This window comes from Ctenopharyngodon idella, chromosome 8, assembly GCF_019924925.1.
Source record: "Ctenopharyngodon idella isolate HZGC_01 chromosome 8, HZGC01, whole genome shotgun sequence".
NCBI lineage: Eukaryota > Metazoa > Chordata > Actinopteri > Cypriniformes > Xenocyprididae > Ctenopharyngodon > Ctenopharyngodon idella.
The window spans coordinates 14,568,858-14,589,953 of NC_067227.1; the positions used below are offsets into that span (position 1 = coordinate 14,568,858).

General features: G+C 37.2%; 1 protein-coding gene across 5 annotated transcripts in view; it reads right to left on the minus strand.

Moving 5' to 3' along the window:
• The window catches only part of ncor2 (nuclear receptor corepressor 2), a 108,824-nt gene that overhangs the window by 42,792 nt on the left and 44,936 nt on the right, over positions 1–21,096 (minus strand). For 3 of the 5 annotated variants that reach the window (XM_051904428.1, XM_051904430.1, XM_051904431.1), the window contains exons 5-15: positions 16,415–16,603; positions 13,653–13,766; positions 8,573–8,629; positions 7,637–7,689; positions 6,089–6,155; positions 5,609–5,781; positions 5,410–5,500; positions 5,021–5,035; positions 4,444–4,622; positions 1,404–1,458; positions 1,185–1,283 (exon numbers count right to left, since the gene is read on the minus strand). In XM_051904428.1, coding sequence (XP_051760388.1) covers positions 1,185–1,283; positions 1,404–1,458; positions 4,444–4,622; positions 5,021–5,035; positions 5,410–5,500; positions 5,609–5,781; positions 6,089–6,155; positions 7,637–7,689; positions 8,573–8,629; positions 13,653–13,766; positions 16,415–16,603 — 1,092 coding nt within the window. The remainder of the gene's footprint in view (positions 1–1,184; positions 1,284–1,403; positions 1,459–4,443; positions 4,623–5,020; positions 5,036–5,409; positions 5,501–5,608; positions 5,782–6,088; positions 6,156–7,636; positions 7,690–8,572; positions 8,630–13,652; positions 13,767–16,414; positions 16,604–21,096) is intronic. The other 2 variants (XM_051904432.1, XM_051904429.1) reach the window with 1 other exon arrangement.

The window sequence follows — 21,096 nt, forward strand, 5'->3', positions numbered from 1 at the left end:
CAGTACAATTAGATGTCACGTCTGCTGCCCACATCCCTCATTACAGTGCTGCATGCACAAACACTCAGTTATTCATGCACAGTTAAACACACATATACAGATGCACTCAGCCATACTGTAACTTGCTTTCTGTTTCCACGTCTCCCTTTTGTTTATGCTCTCTCTCACCCATCAGGCTCATCTCGCTGTATCCCTCGCTTTCTGTGTTTGTGGCACTGGCTGAGAGCGTTTTAATGCGAGCCCATTAAGATCAGGCGATATTTAATGACCTGAGCAGAACCGCTACGGCAGCAGAAGACCAGTAAAACAAATGTGTTTGGGCTGTGGGCTCATTATTCTATCAGATTTTATTGAGCCTGCTATAATTGCAGGCAGCACACACACACAGAGCTCTCTTTCTAACAATTTCATCTACTGCTCTCTCTCTTTAAACCAAAACACAAACATTTATACATTCACGACGCAACAGTGCCGTGACTCTCTTTGTGCGTGATCTCTCTCACACACGCGTACAGAAATAATGAGTGTTTTAGATCAGGAGAGAATCACGGCAGACTCCAACAGGGCACAGAGCTGGATAATTACTTCATATGGTTTAAGCTCACTTTGAGGTGTGCGCCTGTGATCCTCATTAGAGTCATGTCGATTTATTTTTAATAACGCACACTCATTAAAAAGACACCAAATTCACACCAACACTATAAACACTATAATCATGAAGTAAATGCGAAGTGGACAGAACCACAAGCAAATAAACAATGTTTATATTATTTAACATAGCATAATGGCCTAGACAACATCCTTGAGGTTTTCAGTGTTTATTCTGCGTTCCATTAAATTTGGAAAGTCGTAATTCCAGCTTTCTACTTGAAAAGTGCAGGAGGACACCACTTGATGTGGGACTTTTAATTTGAACACCTTCGCAGAAGTCTACAATTGATTTTGCAAAGATGCTGGTATTTGACGTCATGCAAAATGGCAGGGCTTTAAGCACATTAATGTTTCAAAGTTGTAACATTACACAATAATAAATCTGTTTGCAATGTATAAAATAATAATCTTTTCTGTTGATAATCAACCTCAAAACAAATGCTAGCATTGGTGGTTTGCTTCTTTATACAACTTTGAATGAAACAGCATTAAATTGTCAAAGGGCAGGATGGGAGATGTAGTCTCAGGCTCACCTGGCTCCTGCCTCGGCGACGATAGTTCCTGCGAACGATGTTCTTGTAGTTCTCATTCTTCTTAGTCAAATAGTAGAACAGGACACACTCAGCCACAGTCTGTGGGCGAACACACACAACACTTCAAACCTTACTTGCTCTGCTCATACTCTCTGATCATATTCATGCAGTGCAAACAGTGAGATGAAGAGGATGGTATTAATAAAGACGCAGGTGTACCTTTCTCTCCAGAAAGGAGGCTATCAGGCCAAAGTTTTTTGGGTGCTGGATAAACCTGCAGTGAGGGAGAGGAAGAGCTGTGATACAGAGCAAACACAACCTTCAAATGCTGTATTTAACCATTTAATTATTTCAATGACTTTCGTGAAGGTGATTTCTTTAGAGTGGCATGACACAAGGTTGATTTGCCTGGTAATGTTCCTCATTCACTCAGTAAAAGTCATGCTTAAGAAACAGACTAGACAAGATCTCTCTCTCACTTCCTTCTGCTGCTGACCTCTGCATATTTGGTGCAGATTGGTAGTGATGCACTAACGTGAATTTTTTTACAAAAACAAAAACTTTAGACTTTAGATTAGGTACACATATTCACCATTAAAGGTGGGGTAAGTCATTTTTCAAAAACACTGTTTGGAAGTTAGTCGGGCCGACATCAACAACAAACGTGTAACCAATCAGCATTAGGGGGAATATGGCGATCGAGGAGAACGAGCAAGAGGGAGATTTGAAGAAAAACAGAAAGAGAGATGCAGAAAGAGAGATGAGACAATTCAAAAGAGCTCAAAAGAATATCACTAGAATGAAGGTTTATGACTGGGCAAGCGCTTTAGGACCCGCGTTAATATTAGAAAAGCTTTCCAGCGCTGGAGAGAGCTAAGCGGGAAGGCCTGAAAAACAGACGCGGAGGCTGCTTTGATTCCGCTTCACACGTGAGTAACACTGGGTTTGAGTGTCATTAATTGTCTGGAGCTGCTGTGCTGTTGGCGACTAACAATGAACTCTTGTGTACTGTACGTTCATTTTTTGTGCTTGTCGTTCGTTCGCTTTATTTTTCGTGAATCATTATTTTGCTGCGCGTCAGCTGTGATTAAACAGACATCCACTCTTGCATTGCATGTGTAACAGTGGACAGATATTGAGAGTTGTCCAGGTAAACGACTGCACACCGACAACAATTAGAGAATGCGGTGTTTAGCGTCATTGATAGTGCACTCGCCTCGTCTGCCAGCGGCGAACGGGCTGGGGTTCGAGACCGACTCGGAGCAGGGAAGTTCGGACTGGAGGGTGAGTTTTGGAGGAGAAGCAATGAAGAGAGGGGTGGGTTTGTTTGGGTTTATTTCAAATATCAACAATGTCCAACAGCGTTTTTTGAAAAACGGCTTACCCCACCTTTAACTGGTTGCTTATTAGCATGTATTTTACTAGCATATTGGCTAGGGGTGTAATGGTACATTTATTCGTCCCGAACCGTACAGTACGGACATCACAGTTCGGTTCATGCAGTTAGACGACGAATACAGTCAGTCACAGGCGATCTACATTCCAATCCAGAAGGGGGCGCACGGGGTAATGGAACACTGTTTGCTAACCGCCACAACAGGAAAAAGCACAGAAGAAGAACAACAGATCTAGATATCTAGATGTGTGTGTAATCTCTCAACCAGTGTTTCAACTGCAGAAAAAAGACATCAATAAAACAGCTTGAGAATCTCTCACTTAACATTACATTTACCAAAGGCAAGTCAATTAGTGTCCACAGCATGTTAGTTAACTAGAGAAATGAACTCTAGAGGAGAGCATTTCAGTAAATATATGCACTATATTAGCTAGCTTATACAGTCAAACCAAAAATTATTCAGACATTTTTTATATTTTTGATAGATTTTTACTAGTGGGTGCAGGACACTATAGTTCATTTATGTAAGTGAGGATAGGAAAATAAAGTAAACTGTGACATATTATACCCAAAAATTCTTCATATAGTGGGTTACCAGTAAAATTGATATAAAAAAAAATTTGGAACCAAAAATTATTCAGACACTTTGACCTGACCATGTTTTGCTTAAGTGTTATCTGACATCATTAAGATCATTTTTTTCTGACACAGTTTAACTTGGAGATCTTGTCATATTTTATTACCATTTTTTTTTAAACTATAGTGAATAAACTGTATTAATGAATGAAATGTTCAAGGTGTCTGAATAAATTTTGGTTTGACTGTATATTCATTATGTTTACTTTACTTGTTAGTAATATCTTATTATTTTAGTAATAGTACTTATTATTAATTATTTAATATATGTTTAAATAAATTTGCCATGAAAACAAGTTACGACAGTAACTGTGTAAATGATTATATTTAAAAAATGTAGAAAAATAGAACAGAAATAGAAAAATAACTTTACAATTAGATTTAGAAGTTAATGCAAAACCTGCCTTATGTGCAATTTACATGTTTTGTTTGTTTTTTAAATTTGAGTGTTGATTATTATATCTAAAAGTAAATAGCAACTGAATTGAATAGTTTGAGCTCTGTTGTTAATTGTAACCTTTAATATTATAGTAATGTGTAAGATAGGGGTCCCTGTATATAGTTTACAGCATAGATAGATTTTTTTATCCTTAAGAAAATGTTAATTATAACTGAATTTATTTAAAGAGAGACACAATTTGTTCAATAAACCACTGTTTAATAAAAAAAAGAAGCAATTTTATGTTTAGTTTTCTCCCCCCTGCTGTACCGAACCCGTACCGAACCATGACTTCAATACCGAGGTAAGTACCGAACCGTAACGTTTGTATACGTTACACCCCTAATATTGGCTGTTTATTGTTACTTATACAGTCCATATTAATGCCTTATTTTGTATGACCACATTCTATCACTTATAGTGCTTTTATAGCACTTCTTTGTCCTTTTTTAAGCTTTTTAAATTAAGGACAGCTCATGGTCACTCTGGAACTCTATTGCATGTTTATTTCAGTTGCATGATATATTCAGTTGGCCTGTAGAAGATTGGAGACACGTATGCTCAAGTAGTCGTGCTTACTTTAGCATCAGCACAGAGCTTTATGTTTCAGTTGTTCACTTTTCACCTAGTGCTGCACAACTAACAACATGACCACATGCACAAAAACTGCTGAGATCTTGAAAGCCAGGGGAGAGATGCTAAACCACATGCTGATACATTTTAGTACAGATTTCGTAACTCCACATTCCTTCATGCAAAATCAACATGCACATGAGTGCAGAACATACTTCTCACGAAAAGTGTCCTTCTCCTGTTCGCTCCACATGTTCATGACCTGCCTATCTTTGTAGACCTTCATGGGATCGTCCATCAGCCCGTTCATGTTGATGAACTTTATCCTCTGCTGTTCGGCATCAAACAACATGGGAGGAATGACAGCTAACTGACGCATCTGCTTCTCTGAGTTCTGCAGAAGGAGAAAGAAAGGCAAACAAAAATAAATATGTAAAAAGAACCGAAAAACAGACATTTTAAAAGAATAGTCAGAAACATTCTGCAAAAATGAGTGGACACTGAATCTGTGTCTGAGTTTAGGAAGTGCATCAGCCACAAAACCCTCCTGGTTGTGCAAGAGACCTTGAGTTGTAAAGTCACTTTGATATGTGTGCACTTTCCAGACAGGCACACAAACATTTGATTTCCAAGAGTATGCTTATCTGTTGTGTGCAACAGCATTTCCTATAGAATCGTTTTTGCAGCGCCTGAGTGTATACAATACTGTTTAGGAAACATACATACACTACCGTTCAAAAGTTTGTTTTCGTTCAAAAGTTTATGTTTTTGAAAGAAGTCTCTTATGCTCACCAAGGCTGATGATTCCTGAAAGTTCAAAAGAACAGCATTTATTTGAAATAGAAATCTTTTGTAACATTATAAATGTCTTTACTGTCACTTTTGATCAATTAAATGCGTCTTTGGTAAATAAAAGTTTTTTTGTTTTTTTTAAATTACTGATTATAAACTTTTGAATGGTATAAGATTTGATATATTGATTATTATTTTAATACATTTTTTTTTTTTTAACAAAAACTGCAAAAAAAAAAAAAAAAAACATTCAATACAGAGTGTTTTATCTCATCAAATTCAGACTGCACGCTATCAAGTATGGTAAAATGTATTCTACAGCTATGGTGCTGTAGATTTGACACTGAAAAGCAGTGCAGGAAACACTATGTGTTTAAGTTGCACTCTACCTCTTGCTCTGAAATGCCATCGATGATCTCAGAAACCTCATGTTCGCTGCGGGCCGCAGAGGCCAGACCTCCACCTCGCTGAGCCACTCTACTGTAGAGAAAATACAGCCGTTAACACATTTCTATCAGCATGAGCTTATGAAAACACACAAGACCATGCAAAAGTCTCCAAAGCTCAAGATGGCACATGACCACTCACTTCTGCATGCGCTCCTGCATCTCTCTCTGTTTACGGATCTCAGGAAACTGCTTTTCATAGTACTCCCGCACTTTGCTCTCTTTGGCTCTGCGGCGTGGGTTATTCTCAATGCGCTCGACTTTCTTCTCCCAGGCCTCCATTAGCTGGTCGTAGCGCTGACAGAACTTCTGTTCCTGAGCACACAAGTCAGAATGTAAAGGATGAAAATCAAAGTCTAGCTAGACTATACTGCAGTAGAGTCATCAAGAGAGGAAACATTAGAATGAAACTTATTGCTGACAGATAACAGTTCCAATGTAGTTTTAACCACCCCATCCTTCAATATCTTCAATGACATGATCACTTCAACCACTTTTATGGATAGCTATGTTGGTTGCCCTGGTAATGAATAAACAAATATGCCTAATATTCAGCTATAGGGAGCTCCAACAATGCCATCCTACTGTGTGTTTGAGTGCGTGTTTGAGTGCTATCACTTACCCACTGCTTCCGAGCATGATTTCTTCTTTTGAAATACAGAATGAGCTTTTTCCTCATTGCCTGATTTCTGTAAAGGGGAAAAATAAAACATTAAACATAACAAAAAATGCCATTTCTAATGCGTCTCATCAATATTATATACCGACCCCAAACTTTTACATTTAATCTGTTTATTTGTGTGTTTGAGAAAGAGTTGGTTAGCTAGCAATGCAGGTCAGATTAGTAATCAGCCTTAATTCTCTCACTCCATACTGATTAATTCCTAGTTGCCAACCTCTTACATGGCAGAGGTCACGATCATTAATCTACTCTCATCCAGCATTAATGAGTCCTACATGAGGGTGTGTGTGCGCCTGGTTTCAGATGTCTCTCAGACTGGCATCATGTGCAATTGACATGTACTACTGGTGCACTTAGATCACTTTAAATTGTTGTTTAATGCATGTACTTGTGCGAGTGAGATTAATTGTGTAGGTGCAGAGGTGGCACTGCATTACACAGCAGATGGCTGGAGGATTAGCTGCTTTATGTGACACACTGGAAACGAGAATGCAGCTCAACGCCCATGATCTACACTAGGGCTGCACGATATATCAAAATTATAAAAAAAAAAAAAAAAAAAAAAAAAAAAATCGCAAATGTACATATCGCGATATGCGTATCGCTACAGCTTACAGTAACTGCATGATTTTAATACTCCAAAAGATTTCAAAAGTCCAAGTTTAAGGTAGATGTAGACAGCAGAGAGAAGACTGGACACATGACTGCTACATACGTGTGAAATGTATAATATTAATACGTGTGACACGGTTAATGCAATAAGTGAAGTACTCATGCGCACAGAAAGCTGCCTCTCAGACAGCGCGTGATCCCGAATTCAGTTCTCTTCCGCAGCTTATATGGCCAAATACACACAAATTTATGTCAAAATGCCCGTTTTGGTGAGTATTCAGATAAACACAGTCAGTTATGTCTTAAGTGGGTTGAACAATTAAGAAAAAAGCGCGCGTGTAACAATATATTGGATCCGTGCAACTTTTAAAGTGACAGTGCCTAATAAACCTGCTTCCAACTGTGTGCTTAATGTTAATCAAACAACAAAAGACAAAGAAAATCAGAAAAATTGGTGGTCTTTTGTAGCTGTTCGAACACATTCGACCACATGAGCGTCTACACTATGAAAGCAATCCGATCAAATACGTTTTCGACTACCTCTGAAAGTGGTCAAAAGTGGACAAGCTCAAAAAGTTTTAGACCCCATTTACACCTGTATTTATTCCACTTGTGATCTGATCAACCAAAACGCATCTTAATACCAGGTGTAAACAGGGCCTAAGGAACTACAATATTAGAATATTAATTGGGCTCTATGCCTGTGTCTCTACAATGCTAGTTTCATCCCTCAGTCATTATAAACACTGCAGCAAATGAGATGGCATATAAGCATGTTTGCAATTGGTTAAGCTACCTATTTCTTTATCTCTCAGTGGACACAGTTGTTTGAGTTTTGAAGGAAAGAGAGAGAGAGACAGAGAGAGGCAAACTCACATCTTGATGTTCTCATGGTACTGTTTGGTATCAGACGGCTGGTTGTACAAAGGCTGTGGGGGAGACAGATGAAAGCAGTAGAGTTCAGTTTCACACACAAACACACACCGCGGTCACATCAAGGCAGCCCAGCTCTGGGAGAACTTCTCTTTTTCTACCGTCCCATTTTTCAGTCAAGCCCAGAAACACAAAGAAGACTGTCCTCTCCAACACCACATCTAAAACCTTCTGCTATCATCATCATCATCATCATCATCATCATAATCACACACTCGTTTGAGATGTCAAGTGAAGAGTTTTTCTGGCAGTAGGTCTCCTCTCTGTCACAGAAGTCCAGAGCATTTGATGAAATAGTTGGCACCAGAAAGGCTGCTCTATCAAGGCATTGGTGGTCACTTCCTGTTTGGTTTCTCATGTAACGGATGCTGAGTGGCATCGTGCCAAACGCTTCTGCACGAGGTCAACAGCCATGTTGTAAACAAATAGGCAGCAGTATATGTGATCACACACAGAGACTTGCAGGCTGAAGGAGTTCATATTTCACACTCTGGAGGTCATGTTACAGCAGTCAGTTTTCATACACCTCGAATGTGTAGGTCAAAAAAACAAAACAAAAAAAAAAAACAAATTTTTTTTGAATGAATTGGGAAATCAGGTCATTTAAAAACTATGAAGCAAAAACATGTACATGGTCTTGATGTATCTTGACACAGAGCATGATGACAATCTGAAGACCCTGTCAAAGTCAACTCTGACATAAATGGCTAATGTGACACCTGACCCCATCTATCTTTGAAAACTATACTGTGCAAGTGCTATAAACGAATATAATGGGATCGGCTGACACCTTAAGCTATTTTTAACAGAGAAGATTGATGGGGAAAAAAGAGGGACGATATGTGAAAAAAGGAAATAAGGAGAGAAATGTGGACTCACCAGCTCTACTCGAGGTCCAAGTCCCTCCAGGATCCGGTGAGCCTCCTCTGCCTTTTTCTGTTCAAAAAGCACAAAAGGCACACATGTCAGCAGCACATCACCACAGCAACACACCTTACACTCTCTCTAGCGCACACACAGAAACAAGCGAGTGTATAAGGGATGCACTATTAATAGAGCTCTCAACAGAAGACACTCGCTGCCCTCTGCCATCTACCTCTCTCCTCTCTCTCTTTGTGAAAGAGAGAGAGAGAGGCTGGGGAGGTAATCCAATTAGATGCAATAAAGAAAGAAGAATCTATTACATTCTGTGCTGTCCTGCTTAAATGCAGAGAGAGAAAGCAAGAGAGAAAGAGAAAACAAAATTGGAGACCTAATAGGGACATGGTGACAAAAGCAGCAGATTGGCAAAACTGCCAAAACTGGCAGTTTTGTGTGGCTTGTGTGTCTCTTCCACACAAACATACAAAATGAAAGCCTTAAATTATCTAAACTACATTATCTTTCTCTCTTGCAAACAAAACTGAAAACTTTAAGAATAGTCACACACAGGTACTAATGCACTGTCTAAAAATAATGGGGTGATTTTATTCCATTACTGAGATTGGATAAATAGTGCACTTTCTACTAGCCATTGATGCTTACTTAATTTTCCTAGTGTGTGCGATATATTCTTGTTTATGACCAGACTAAGAGCAAACTCACACTCTGAAATCATCTTTTTCATTCAGCAGATCTGATCACCAGATGAAATGCTCATATTTTTAATTGTCAATCTAATAATTGCTCTTTCATTATACCAGGTACACTCATTATAAAACTAAACTGAGTTATTACTGAGTCATCACTGTGATTATGACGTCAACCATGAGCACATACAATTATGACCACCCACATTTACATAACATCTATTCAATACAGCAACTTCAGCTGCCCTGACATATGAACTACACATTTCATATGATAAATAAGGCTACTAACAGCAGCTGCACTGATAACTGATTATTCTGTTATTTCTTCAATTTTTTTTTTTTTATGTTATGAAGGTTATGACTTAAATAGCAGATTTAAGTTACAAAATTGATTTGAAATTATTAAATTATAATATTACTACGAACGATTAATACTACTACATTAAAGTATTAATTAAACCATAGTTAGATATATTAATATAAAAACGGATTAAATTGAATTGAATTTATAATTTCATTTATACAAATAATAATTACATTTATTTTCTTATGTAGGTATAGATTTAAATTACAAAATTTAATTGAAATAATTAAATTATGATTTACTGATTAATAATAATACATCAAAATACTAACTAAATCAGTTAAATATAACTATTTATTATAAAATATATAATTATATATTATTTAATTTATATAAATTATAATTAGTTACATAATAAAATAAATTACTTAATTTTTATATATTTTATCAAATGTATTGGTCAAAATCAATGCTCAAAAAATAGGTTTTGCTTCATTGTTTGACATATATGCATGCTCTATGAAATATTTGTAGCTTAATGAATACTAGTTTACTGTTAGAGTGAGCTTTTGATTGATTATCTGTTTTATTGATTTGCCCAATGCAAATAGGTTAGACAATCATAAGAGAATTAAAGGTACTGTAGCCAAATCAGCTCTTTTATTTCCAAGGGAGAAAGGATGCAAAACCTGTTTCCCTGCTGGAATCTTGACTAACATTATAAGTGAACTTCAAAGGTAAACAACAAACAGGTACTGTAGAACATGGCACCTTTAATAAGACAATTTCCTCTCCCACAGTGAATCAGCGTGATACTGGCACTTTAACAAAACTAGCTTCTGTATTGTATCCCATGGATTTCAGAGAGCATCGAGTGCTTCCTGAAAGAGAGCAGGAAGGAGTGAGCGCTCTTCAGCAGTATTGCAGCATGAGAGACCTTAATGGATTAAGAGATGGAGGGTGTGATTAAAAGATCACAGCATGACAGAAGCTAGAACCACCTGACCGAGGAAACCAAAGTACAGACCTGGATACACTTGAGGCTGATGGCAGATCAAATTATGATGGAGATACAGCTTTCAGCAGGGTATACTGAAATTTAGTGCTAAAAATGACCTCCCAGAGACACTGAAAAAGATATCCAGCAATCCAACCACTCGAACCACAGGATTTTTTCTGGTTGGTTTGATGCAACCACCATCACACAAAAAAATAAAATGTGCTACATACACAGTGGACTCTCAGATGGTCCAAATACTGGATAACTGTCATCATGTTTTTTGTGCCTTTATAAACATTATGATTGTCACAGCCAAAACTCCATTCCTAACATATATGCTGTATACTTGAATACAGTACTGACTTCAAGATTTGAATCCAAGTACTTGGTCAATGTTTCATAAAAAGATGCAAATAAATATTTTATATCATATATAAGACATTCATACTCCCTACTTCTGGTTTGAAACTCTGCTTTAATATTCTAGTCTCTCACCACTAGAGGGACCACTAGCACCACAGACACATCAATGCTGCGTATGCAGGATACTGTGGCACTCTCCACAGCTGCATCCCAATTTACATACAATCCATAGTATATAATATGCAAGTGTAAGAGTAGTGCACCCCAAATGATAGTGCCTCAAAGTATTTCAAAGGAGCCAAGATGGAATGCTATATTGGACTTTTTCAGTAATTTACTGTAGACAAGTAGAGGCAAGGAATAATGTCAAAATTTTAAGCTAGAAACTAATGCTTATAGTATGCAGTAGAGGGGGGTGTGTCGCATCAATACACAAATGTATGACAAGGTGGTATATGCCAATTCTGGTGTACAATACAAATGAACAAGTATGTACGATGCCATTAACAGCAAAGGAATTGTAGTGCACAGTGTGAGAATTAAGACGTAGCCAATGGTTCTGTTTGAGAGAGTCTCTAGAGCTACAGAAGTGGTGTGATTCAGCATAATAGACTGTGTGTCTGTGAGTCATATGGTGGTGGCGGGGCTGAGTTCACCGCCAATCGACTGCAGCACCTCATTACACTTTTAACAGCTCGTTTCTCTCATTAAGATCTGTCACATCTGTTTGACTTACCTGCGTCTGTTGAGATTTATTTTTTTTTGAACACCAAAGTTCCTTTGTTTAATATGTGTGTGTACTTGTCTAATTTCTATATATATATATATATATATATATATATATATATATATATATATATATATAGTTCTGTTTGATATATATATATATATATATATATATATATATATATATATATACACACACACACACACACACACAAATATATATACACACACACATACACACAATGATGAGCCAAAACCGTATGACCAGTCAAAGGTGAAGGGAATATCGTTGATCATCTCCTAACAAGGGCTCATTTTAAGGTCTAGATAGATTAGATGGTAAGCAAACAATCAGTTCTTGTAATCAATGTGCTGGATGCAGGAGAAATGGGCAGGAATAAAGATGTGAGCGACTTTGACAAGGGACAAATTGTTATGGCTAGGTGACTGGGTCAGAGTTGGCTCTGAAACGGCAAGGCTTGTGGGTTACTCCAGGCAGCAGGGGAGTTCGAGGAGTAACAAACCACAAACCAGCGACAAGGTATTGGACGTCCAATGCACGAGGGCAATGAAGGCTTTCCCATCTGGTCCGAGCCAACATAAAGGTCTACTGTGGCACAAGTCACACAAAATTTTTATGATGGTTATGGGAGGATTGTGTCACAACAACACAGTGCATTGCACTCTGCTGCGTAGCCACAAACCAATCAGGGTGTCTGTGATGACCCCTGTCCACCGTCAAAAGAGCCTACAATGGGCACGAGAGCGTCAGAACTGCACCTTGTAGTAGTAGAAGGTCGCCTGGATCAGATGAGTACCGTTTTCTTTTTCATCACATGGACAGCAGTGTATGTGTGCACCATTTACCTAGGGAAGTGATGGCACCAGGATGCATTGTGGGACGACAACAATCTGATGTAGGGAGTGTGATGCTCTGGGCAGTGTACTGCTGGGAAAACCTGGGTCCGGCCATTCATGTGGACGTAAATTTGGCAACTTGGCGTGCTTTGCCAGCACGCAGAAGACCAACAACATATTAGTCAGGTGGTCATTAGAGACCTGCGCAGGACGGATTTTTCAGTCCCGCTCCCGCAGGATTCTGTCCCGCTCCCGCCCACGACATTCATGTTTTGTCCCGCTCCCGCCCACAAAATCCCGCATAAAAGTACCTTATATAGATTTTTGTCCGTATATCCATGAAATAAGTTATGTGTCGCCACAACATCCCAGAATAAACGCTTCCGATAAAATACTTGTTATTAAAGCATCAACATTCACAAGCCACAGTTAGTTTTAACCGAAAAGCAAGCTGCTGCATGCGTGCATGGTTTGGTATGGCAGAATGCGTGCAAAGAGCGCTCCCTTTATAATGACTAATAAGCTGACATCTCAGTTCATCGCGATCTCACAAAGCTCTGTTATAACACAATGAATATATGAACAATAAATCTTTCATAATGTTTACACTTCGTGTGTTATAATAATAGGATTCATGAGCATGCCAATTTCAGCACTGCATAAAAACTCATTTTGAGTGGTGAGAGGATTCTAACAAACACGTGATTGTGTTGCGTCTCCATTGCGTCTCAGAAATCAACAGATATGTCTGTGATTGGCTATATTGCTCAACACTGCAAACACAAGTTATAAATAGAATCTCGCATATGCTTGCGACTGTAAATCGTTTTTATTTTATATTAGTTATTGTTGCTTTTTTTGCAATATATGAATAACAATTTATTAGTTTTTAGATATTTTATGTTTAGATATTTCTATTTTGCGGAAGTCCGCAAATCATTTGATTCTCCCGCAACCCGCACACGAGTAGTGTCTCACTGCCCGCGCCCATCAAATCTTGTCCCGTGCCGCACTCTGTTGCATTTTGGTCCTGCGGATCTCTAGTGCAGGTCTCTAGTGGTCATAATGTTTTGGCCTCATTGGTGTATACAAGATGCAGTGTGTGCAGGGAGTGTTTTTTTTTTTTTTTGTTCTCACCCTGTTTTCATCATAGATGATCTGGACAAGGCTGCGGTGTTTGGCTTCACTTGGTGGAGGTGAGATGGTGCGCTCTGGCTCCTGGGGTTTCGCAGCCTCTTCCTCCAGTTGTTGCTAAAAGAAAATACAGAGCATGAAAGACCTTCCCTGACTGCCATAAATCAACAGTGACAAAGATTACAAAATAAAATAACTAGAGATGCACCGATACTAAATAACTAAAATACGATAGCTGATCATTCAGAATGATACCTGCTGATGCCGATACTGATAGTTTGATTTTTCTTGAGGAAAAAACTCTCCCAAATAACGCTGCAAACTGTACAGGGAGCCATCTCATTTGGTACACTATAATATTAGAGGTTACAATTAACAACAGAGGTATTATATTCAACTGCTATTTATTTTCAGATATAATAATTGCACTCAAATAAAAACTGAAATGTTTGTATACAACTCGGTTGCACATAAGGTAGTTTTCATAAGCACTTGTCTTCATGGCAAATTTATTCAAACATGCATATCTAATTAACAGTAAATAAGCTCCTCTCTAGCGTTTTTTTTTTTTTTTTTTAAATAGCTAAATAATGAACTGTGAACATCGGATAAGTTTCCTGAGGTAAATGCAACATTAAGTGACATTGTTCACAAGCTGATACACATATTGAATGATTAAATGAGACATGATATGGGTTTCAGTAAATTGTATTGTATCTTTCAACATACCTGCTTCTGATATTCATGCATGTTTAAGATATAACTTGAATTAAAAGTGGAAGAAAAGACCCGTGCTCTGCGCTGCTGCCTGAATTGAGGTGATCTGTCACATCACATTTAAGAGCGTCAAAACGCCATTTATTGTATGAATTTCGTAATAAAATGTACAGAATTTGAAAGATGAGACTTTGTTTCTTATCAGAAGTAACAAAGCACAAAGCACTTTGCAATTATTGGATGAGAGGCACGTCACAAATAATGCTCGGTGTAGGGCAAAAATCGTGGACCTGGCAACCCTGGCTTGAACTACGGGTGATTCATAGGGTCAGACAGAGCCTGCTTTTATGTAGCTATTTTTTTTTAACTGTTTTATTGTCGCGTTAACTTGCCCTAAATTCAACACAAGATACATTTTCTTTACACACACTATGAGTTGCAGGCTGACATGTTTTTCCGTACCCTTTTGACACCAGTGCATCTCTAAAAATAACTAAACTGAAACTCTTATTTATACTTATGAAAGAGGACAAATTTAACTTTTAAAATAAGCAGTCAGACACAACAAGGATCCAACATTAAGTGAGCTAATTTAACGCTACATCCTCATCAGAAGAAATGGCAGAAAAGCTTTCTTATTGGCTGAATAACACTAACTCTTTAGCTAAGAGAGTCAGTGAGACAACTTAATAGTCAAAGATTGATGATCAACAAAAATTTCACAGCTTATACACAGATGCACACACACAGGCTGAGGCCCTGGCAGCAATGAAATCCTGAAATGGGCCTCCTTGCAAACATAAGCCCAAACTCATATGGATCAGCTCTAGCGCAGGATCAAGATGCTGTGTGTGCGCTGAGTTAAAGAAAATAAACGAGCCGTCCCGTCGTGCTCACAGACAGACAAACACACAGTAATCTGATATTCTCACTTCTCTTTTCTCTCCATCATTCCCTCGCTTTACATTAAAGTTTACCGCACCATTTAATTGCCCCAGATGTTTTAATGCTTGGAGGAAACCTGAGGGGAGAGGAGAGAGATGGACGGGGTCCGTTACCTCACTGAAAAAAGATGCCAAATCTTTCAGAAGAAAACAGTATGGGGTTGAGGGGCAGATGAGGAGAGGTTCATTTTTCTTAGTAGCGTGACTGTACTTATACAACCACTCAGGCTCGAAGCCGTTTCACTCCCTCTCCAATCCTCCATCACCCCCACAATGGACTAGCCCATGGAGCGCAGGTGGCTTCGATTTATTGAGAAGCCGTTTGGACACGGTCCAAAACCTCAAGTGAATGGGGGGTTTGTTTTACAAGAAGACAGGGTCTGCTTATATATTTTCTGCAATGGCCCTGATAAAAAATGACTAGAAATATCAGAGAAAAAATTCTAATGCAACCTTTAAAGATTGCCTTATTATACATACATTTACTCTTGTGCAAATTAAAACATATAATAGTTGAATTTACTTGATGCAATTATTCCGCTGAAATAAGTGACCTAAAATTATACTGCAGCATTAATGTTTGAAGTAGACCACTGAGTAATGGCACTGCCAAGAGAGAGAAAGAGAGCTAGAGAGGGAGAGAAAAAGGAAGGAAGGAGACCGAGAGGAAACAGAGGAAGTGTGTTTGTAGCCGTGTGGCCTGCTGTGGCAATAACCACACAATAATCACAACTCTTCTCCGCACACACACACTCATCTACTACTGCTACTAGACTCAAAACATACAGATTACATAACACTAACTGCACTGTGGATGAAAAGTATCTACTTATGCTTATTACTCTGAAAGCTGTACTTAGAAAGAAATCCTTGTTTTCTTCTAAATAAAAAGCTTTGCAACGCTTTCCTGATGCTTATTTTAGAAGGCCAACTTTTCCAGAAATAAGAAAAGTTGCATTCAAAAATGCATTTTAGAATCCTTTATGCAAATAAATGGACAGAATGTGCTTGGAGGGGAAAGAATGTGCTTGGAGGGGACATTTATTTGAGGGTCCATAGAGTTGCTTGTCTAAACAGCTTCAAAATAGCTGGGTTGAAGCTTACCTGTTTTTTACGCAATTTGCAGATCTGCTGCTCCACCATGGTGATCTCCCGGTCCACGCGGTCCATGTTCTGGATTAGCTCCTCTTTGGAGAGGCGGGTGGGAACCAGGTCCAGGTCGGCCTCCATGGGCACCGGGCTCACAGGAGAGATGGGCTCAATCTTTCCAATGGAACTGCTGCTGCTGTGCTCCTGCATAAAAACATCATTGTACTCATTCAGACCTTGTAGATGCTTTATGGTGTTTGTCAAAGCTGTGGGTTTAAATGATTTTTCCTCTGATTAACAAGAATCAGAAAGACATTTACCCATTCTGGTTGGAATCACTACAGTCCCATCTAGGATGATTAATGTTAATTATTATTATTAATTATCAAATAGACTCCTATATTTTCTCAAGAAAAATCATTTCCATGCAGGTGCTAAAGTGTTCAGAGGGGTTGTTGGCAAGCTGATATTTTTGTAGCAAAGGGTGTTCTGGTTGGTTGCTGTGCCTGACTAAATGGTTGCTAAAGTGCCCAGGGTTTTAGCACATAGTATGATAAAATGCTTGTGAACTCCTTTATATATATATATATATATATATATGGAAGTGGATCAAAACCTTTCATTAAAGTTGTCCTAAAACCTTCTTCTTAGGACAACTTTGGTGAACTTTTTTGATCCACTTCAAATGTTGACTACTGTGTATATATATATATATATATATATATATATATATATATATATATATATATATATAGAGAGAGAGAGAGAGAGAGAGAGAGTACATAAACATTCAAAAGGTTTGGGGTTGGTAAGATTGTTTAATGTTTTTGAAAGAAGTCAGTTTGCTCACTAAGGTGGCCTTTTAGTTTTCAATTTTAATATAATTTAAAATGTACGTCTAATCATAGGAGCTATGTTGCCCATCACAGCTCGATACAGGCATCAAAAACACTGCCTCTTTGCCGCAGATCTGCGGTAAGTTCTTCCACAATTTTTTTTTTTTTTTTTTTTTTTTGTTTTTTTTTTTTTTTGTATCTTTAGGTTTGGTCTTAAAAATGGCATTGTAAATGCTAAGCGAACCAGGACTAAATGTATCATTTTCTTTTTTGGTCTGGACCAAAAGAACCAAGAGAACCAAGAGAACCGAACTACAAGTGTGAACACACCCTAAAACAAACTGCACCATTTGAGAACTCTCTCATGTCCTTAGCACAAACAGGGTGGGACGCGTTACGTGTCAAGGTTTCATACAAAGGTTTGGGGATTTGAACATACCCCTAACCTCAAGCATGAGCAATAGCAATAGTGATGCATGCCTTGGCAAGCACCACAAATTAATACAATTCAGCATTTCAAGTTTTTTTTTTTTTTTTTACATTTTGGGTTCTTGGAAATAGATACAATGCACTTCATTCTTCTCTAAAAATAAATGAGGTTACAACACAGAACCGCTTGGAGACTGTTTAGAAACTCTTATAATAAAATGGTGAATGTACACACAGCAGATCAGTGGTTGAGACTATTGGAAAATCAGCTAATTTAAAGTGTGGTAAAGAGCCTCTGGGTTCATCCTCTGACATGAAGAGAATGTTATATAAGAGGAGTGATCAGGGAGGGCGCCTGCTGTTCTCTCTCTCACCACCCTTTAAAGATCACACAGGCAGAGCAGCCCTCAAGGCAATGCCTGGACTGCGTGGACAGAATCACCAAACAAAAATGAGACTAAAAAAAAAATACAATAACTAAAAACAACAACAACAAACAACATTTTTTAACAAGACTTTGTTGACGTCTGGCTCACATGAAAGATTATTAACACCCCATGTGTTTTAAAATAAGAAAATAAAAAGATTTATTTAAACAAACAAACAAACAAACAAATAAATAGACAGATTTATTATTTACAAGAAAATAGACAATGCAATTGCCATGTTCCATAATTAATCTCATCTTTATGAAACCCCTCAACATTTAAACGTGTGGCTAAAATATATAATTCCAGAATGTCCATGGAAAGAGAGAGAAAGCCCAAATGCCCAAGGACACCCTGAGAGACTTTCTAATGTTCAAAACACATTCCTAGGGGCATTCCAAACTTCAGGCAGGATTTAACACTTGAAAGAAGATTTGACAGAGTCACTTTAGGATTCAAAGCTGTATACTCCCTCTCTCTCTCACACACACACACACACACACACACACACACACACACACACACACACACACACACACACACACACACACACACACAGTGTAGAATGAAAAGTGAAATGTGTGTATAAGAATTAAAAACCCCAAGCTGCTTTATATAAACCATAAACCTGAGTGCTCAGAAATGGATATGCACTGCAGTAACCTTTACACAAACAGGTACACACACACACGTTTTTTGTGGATTGTGGGGACATTCCATAGGCGTAATGGTTTTTATACTGTACAAACTGTATTTTCTAATCGCCCTACACTACCCCAACCCCTAAACCTAACCATCACAGGAAACTGCACATTTCTATTTTCTCACAAAAATTCATTCTGTATGATTTATAAGCCTTTTGAAAAGTGGGGACATGGGGTAATGTCCTCATAAGTCACCTAATTGAACATTTTACCTCGATTATGATTAATGAATGATTATTTTGTTTCTGTTTTTATTTTTTGTCCTCAAAGTTCACTTTAAGGTTTGTACTGTAAATATGATTGACTATTAAAGGTGGGATATTTTTTCCTATTGAAAGAGTGATCTGACATAACAGCTCACGCAGTTATTTTATCTCTGGTTCGTAACATTTCTTACAGATTTCTGCTCGTTGTAAATCAGATAAAGATAAATTAGCACAGTACCAGTAAGTAATGAGAGCGATTGCGTGTGTGAATTAGTCATACAGTCTCTATTAATTGTGAAGCTGTGGGTTGTAAATAGTTCCTTCAAAAGTAGAAAAATATATGCTATAATAACTGAGTTTCTAAGCTACTTTAGTGATAAAATCACAGGACAGCGCTGACAACTAGTTTCTGCGTTCCTCTCTGTGCGTGCGATATTCACGTTTTGTGCAGCTACTGTTTGAATAAGTGTTCTCTTTGAAGTGCTGTGCAGTGAGCCTGATTCATTTATCAATCAACCAATCTGTCATACTGGCGGAAGGAAACATACACCGTAATCCTTAGAGCATGTATAAGAGTCAAAACTTTGCTAAGTTGTAAATAAAGGAACAACAGTTTTAAAAAGTGATTTTTCACTATTATTTACAACAGGATCTGCATTTCCATGGGTTTAAATAAAAGATTTTTGTTACAATAAAAACATCTTCAACAAGTCAGTCTCAGGTGATTTTTATAAAAAGTAGTTTCAACTTGTTTAAAAGATTATGGCAATTATTAAAGTTTAATTAGAAGTTGAATTTTCCAATAAAAGACGATTTTTACATCTTTTTAAACTTTTACATGATTTGTTACATTTAATTTACCTCTTAGCAGATTTAGACTTATACTGAAAGTGTTTTTTATTCAGCAAGGATGTATTAATTGATCAAAAGTAACAGAAAAGATTAATAATGTTACAAAAGATTTCTATTTCAAATAAATGCTTTTCTTTTAAACTTTCTATTCAAAGAATCCTGAAAAAAAAAATCTATCACAGTTTTCACAAAAATATTAAGCAGCACAACTGTTTCTTGAGCTCCAAATCAGTATATTAGAAGGATTTCTGAAGGATCACGTGACGCTGAAGACTGGAGTGATGCAAAGCTGAATTTTCAGCATCATCACAAGACTAAATTACATTTTTACAGAAGTTCTTACAGAAATAAAAATGTATCACTATTGTAAAACACTGATTTTATGGTGAAGTAAATACTACAGAATAAAAAAAATGTAATTTTTACATGAAAAAGTAGAATTTAAAAGAATTAAAAAAAAAAACTAAGTAAATTCTATATTAGTACTCAATTTAAGCTTGTAGAAATTAAAGCGTAAATATCAACATTATAAAATTAAGTAAAACTAAACTTTTCTGATACTGGTGTTCCCATCACGCACTGGGCCTTGAATAATTAATGAGGTCGATTTTTCGCTGTTTTTACACTTTTATTATTGCTTTTGTGGTTATATTTAGTAACTTGTGACATTTGGAGTTCATTTTCTACTCAAAATGCCACATTCACCCTCAAAAATGATCCATCGAATGTTACCGTCATTGTGTGTTGTGTACCAAGTATTGAGGTTTCTGTGTTCAGGTGTCGCGTTACTTCTAATATGTAGATATGGTGTCTACACAATATCTATTGAATTATTTACTTAGATGTTTCTAAGTAAAACATTCACTTTAAAATCATGGTTTAATTCAGTGTTATATTGTTTGAGTAAAATGTATTGCAAAAGAAACTTTAACCGTAGAAAGTAGAAAGTAGAAATTACTCAACCTTTTACTGGCCAAGTTAAAATTACTTATTTTCTTTGTTAATTTTACTTAACTTAGTTAAGTAGAGTTACTTAATTCCATATTTGAAATTTGCTTAAAAAAAATATGCGTGCAAAAAAGAAAAATTAAGTAAATTTTACTAATTTTTTTTTAGAATGTACTCCTTAAAGTAATAATAATAGTTTATTAAAAAATGTAAGGAATATCACAGAACGTCAATTTTTTTTTTAAATTTAATTTTATTACATTTTTTAAAAAGATGAATTAAATTGTTAAAGTT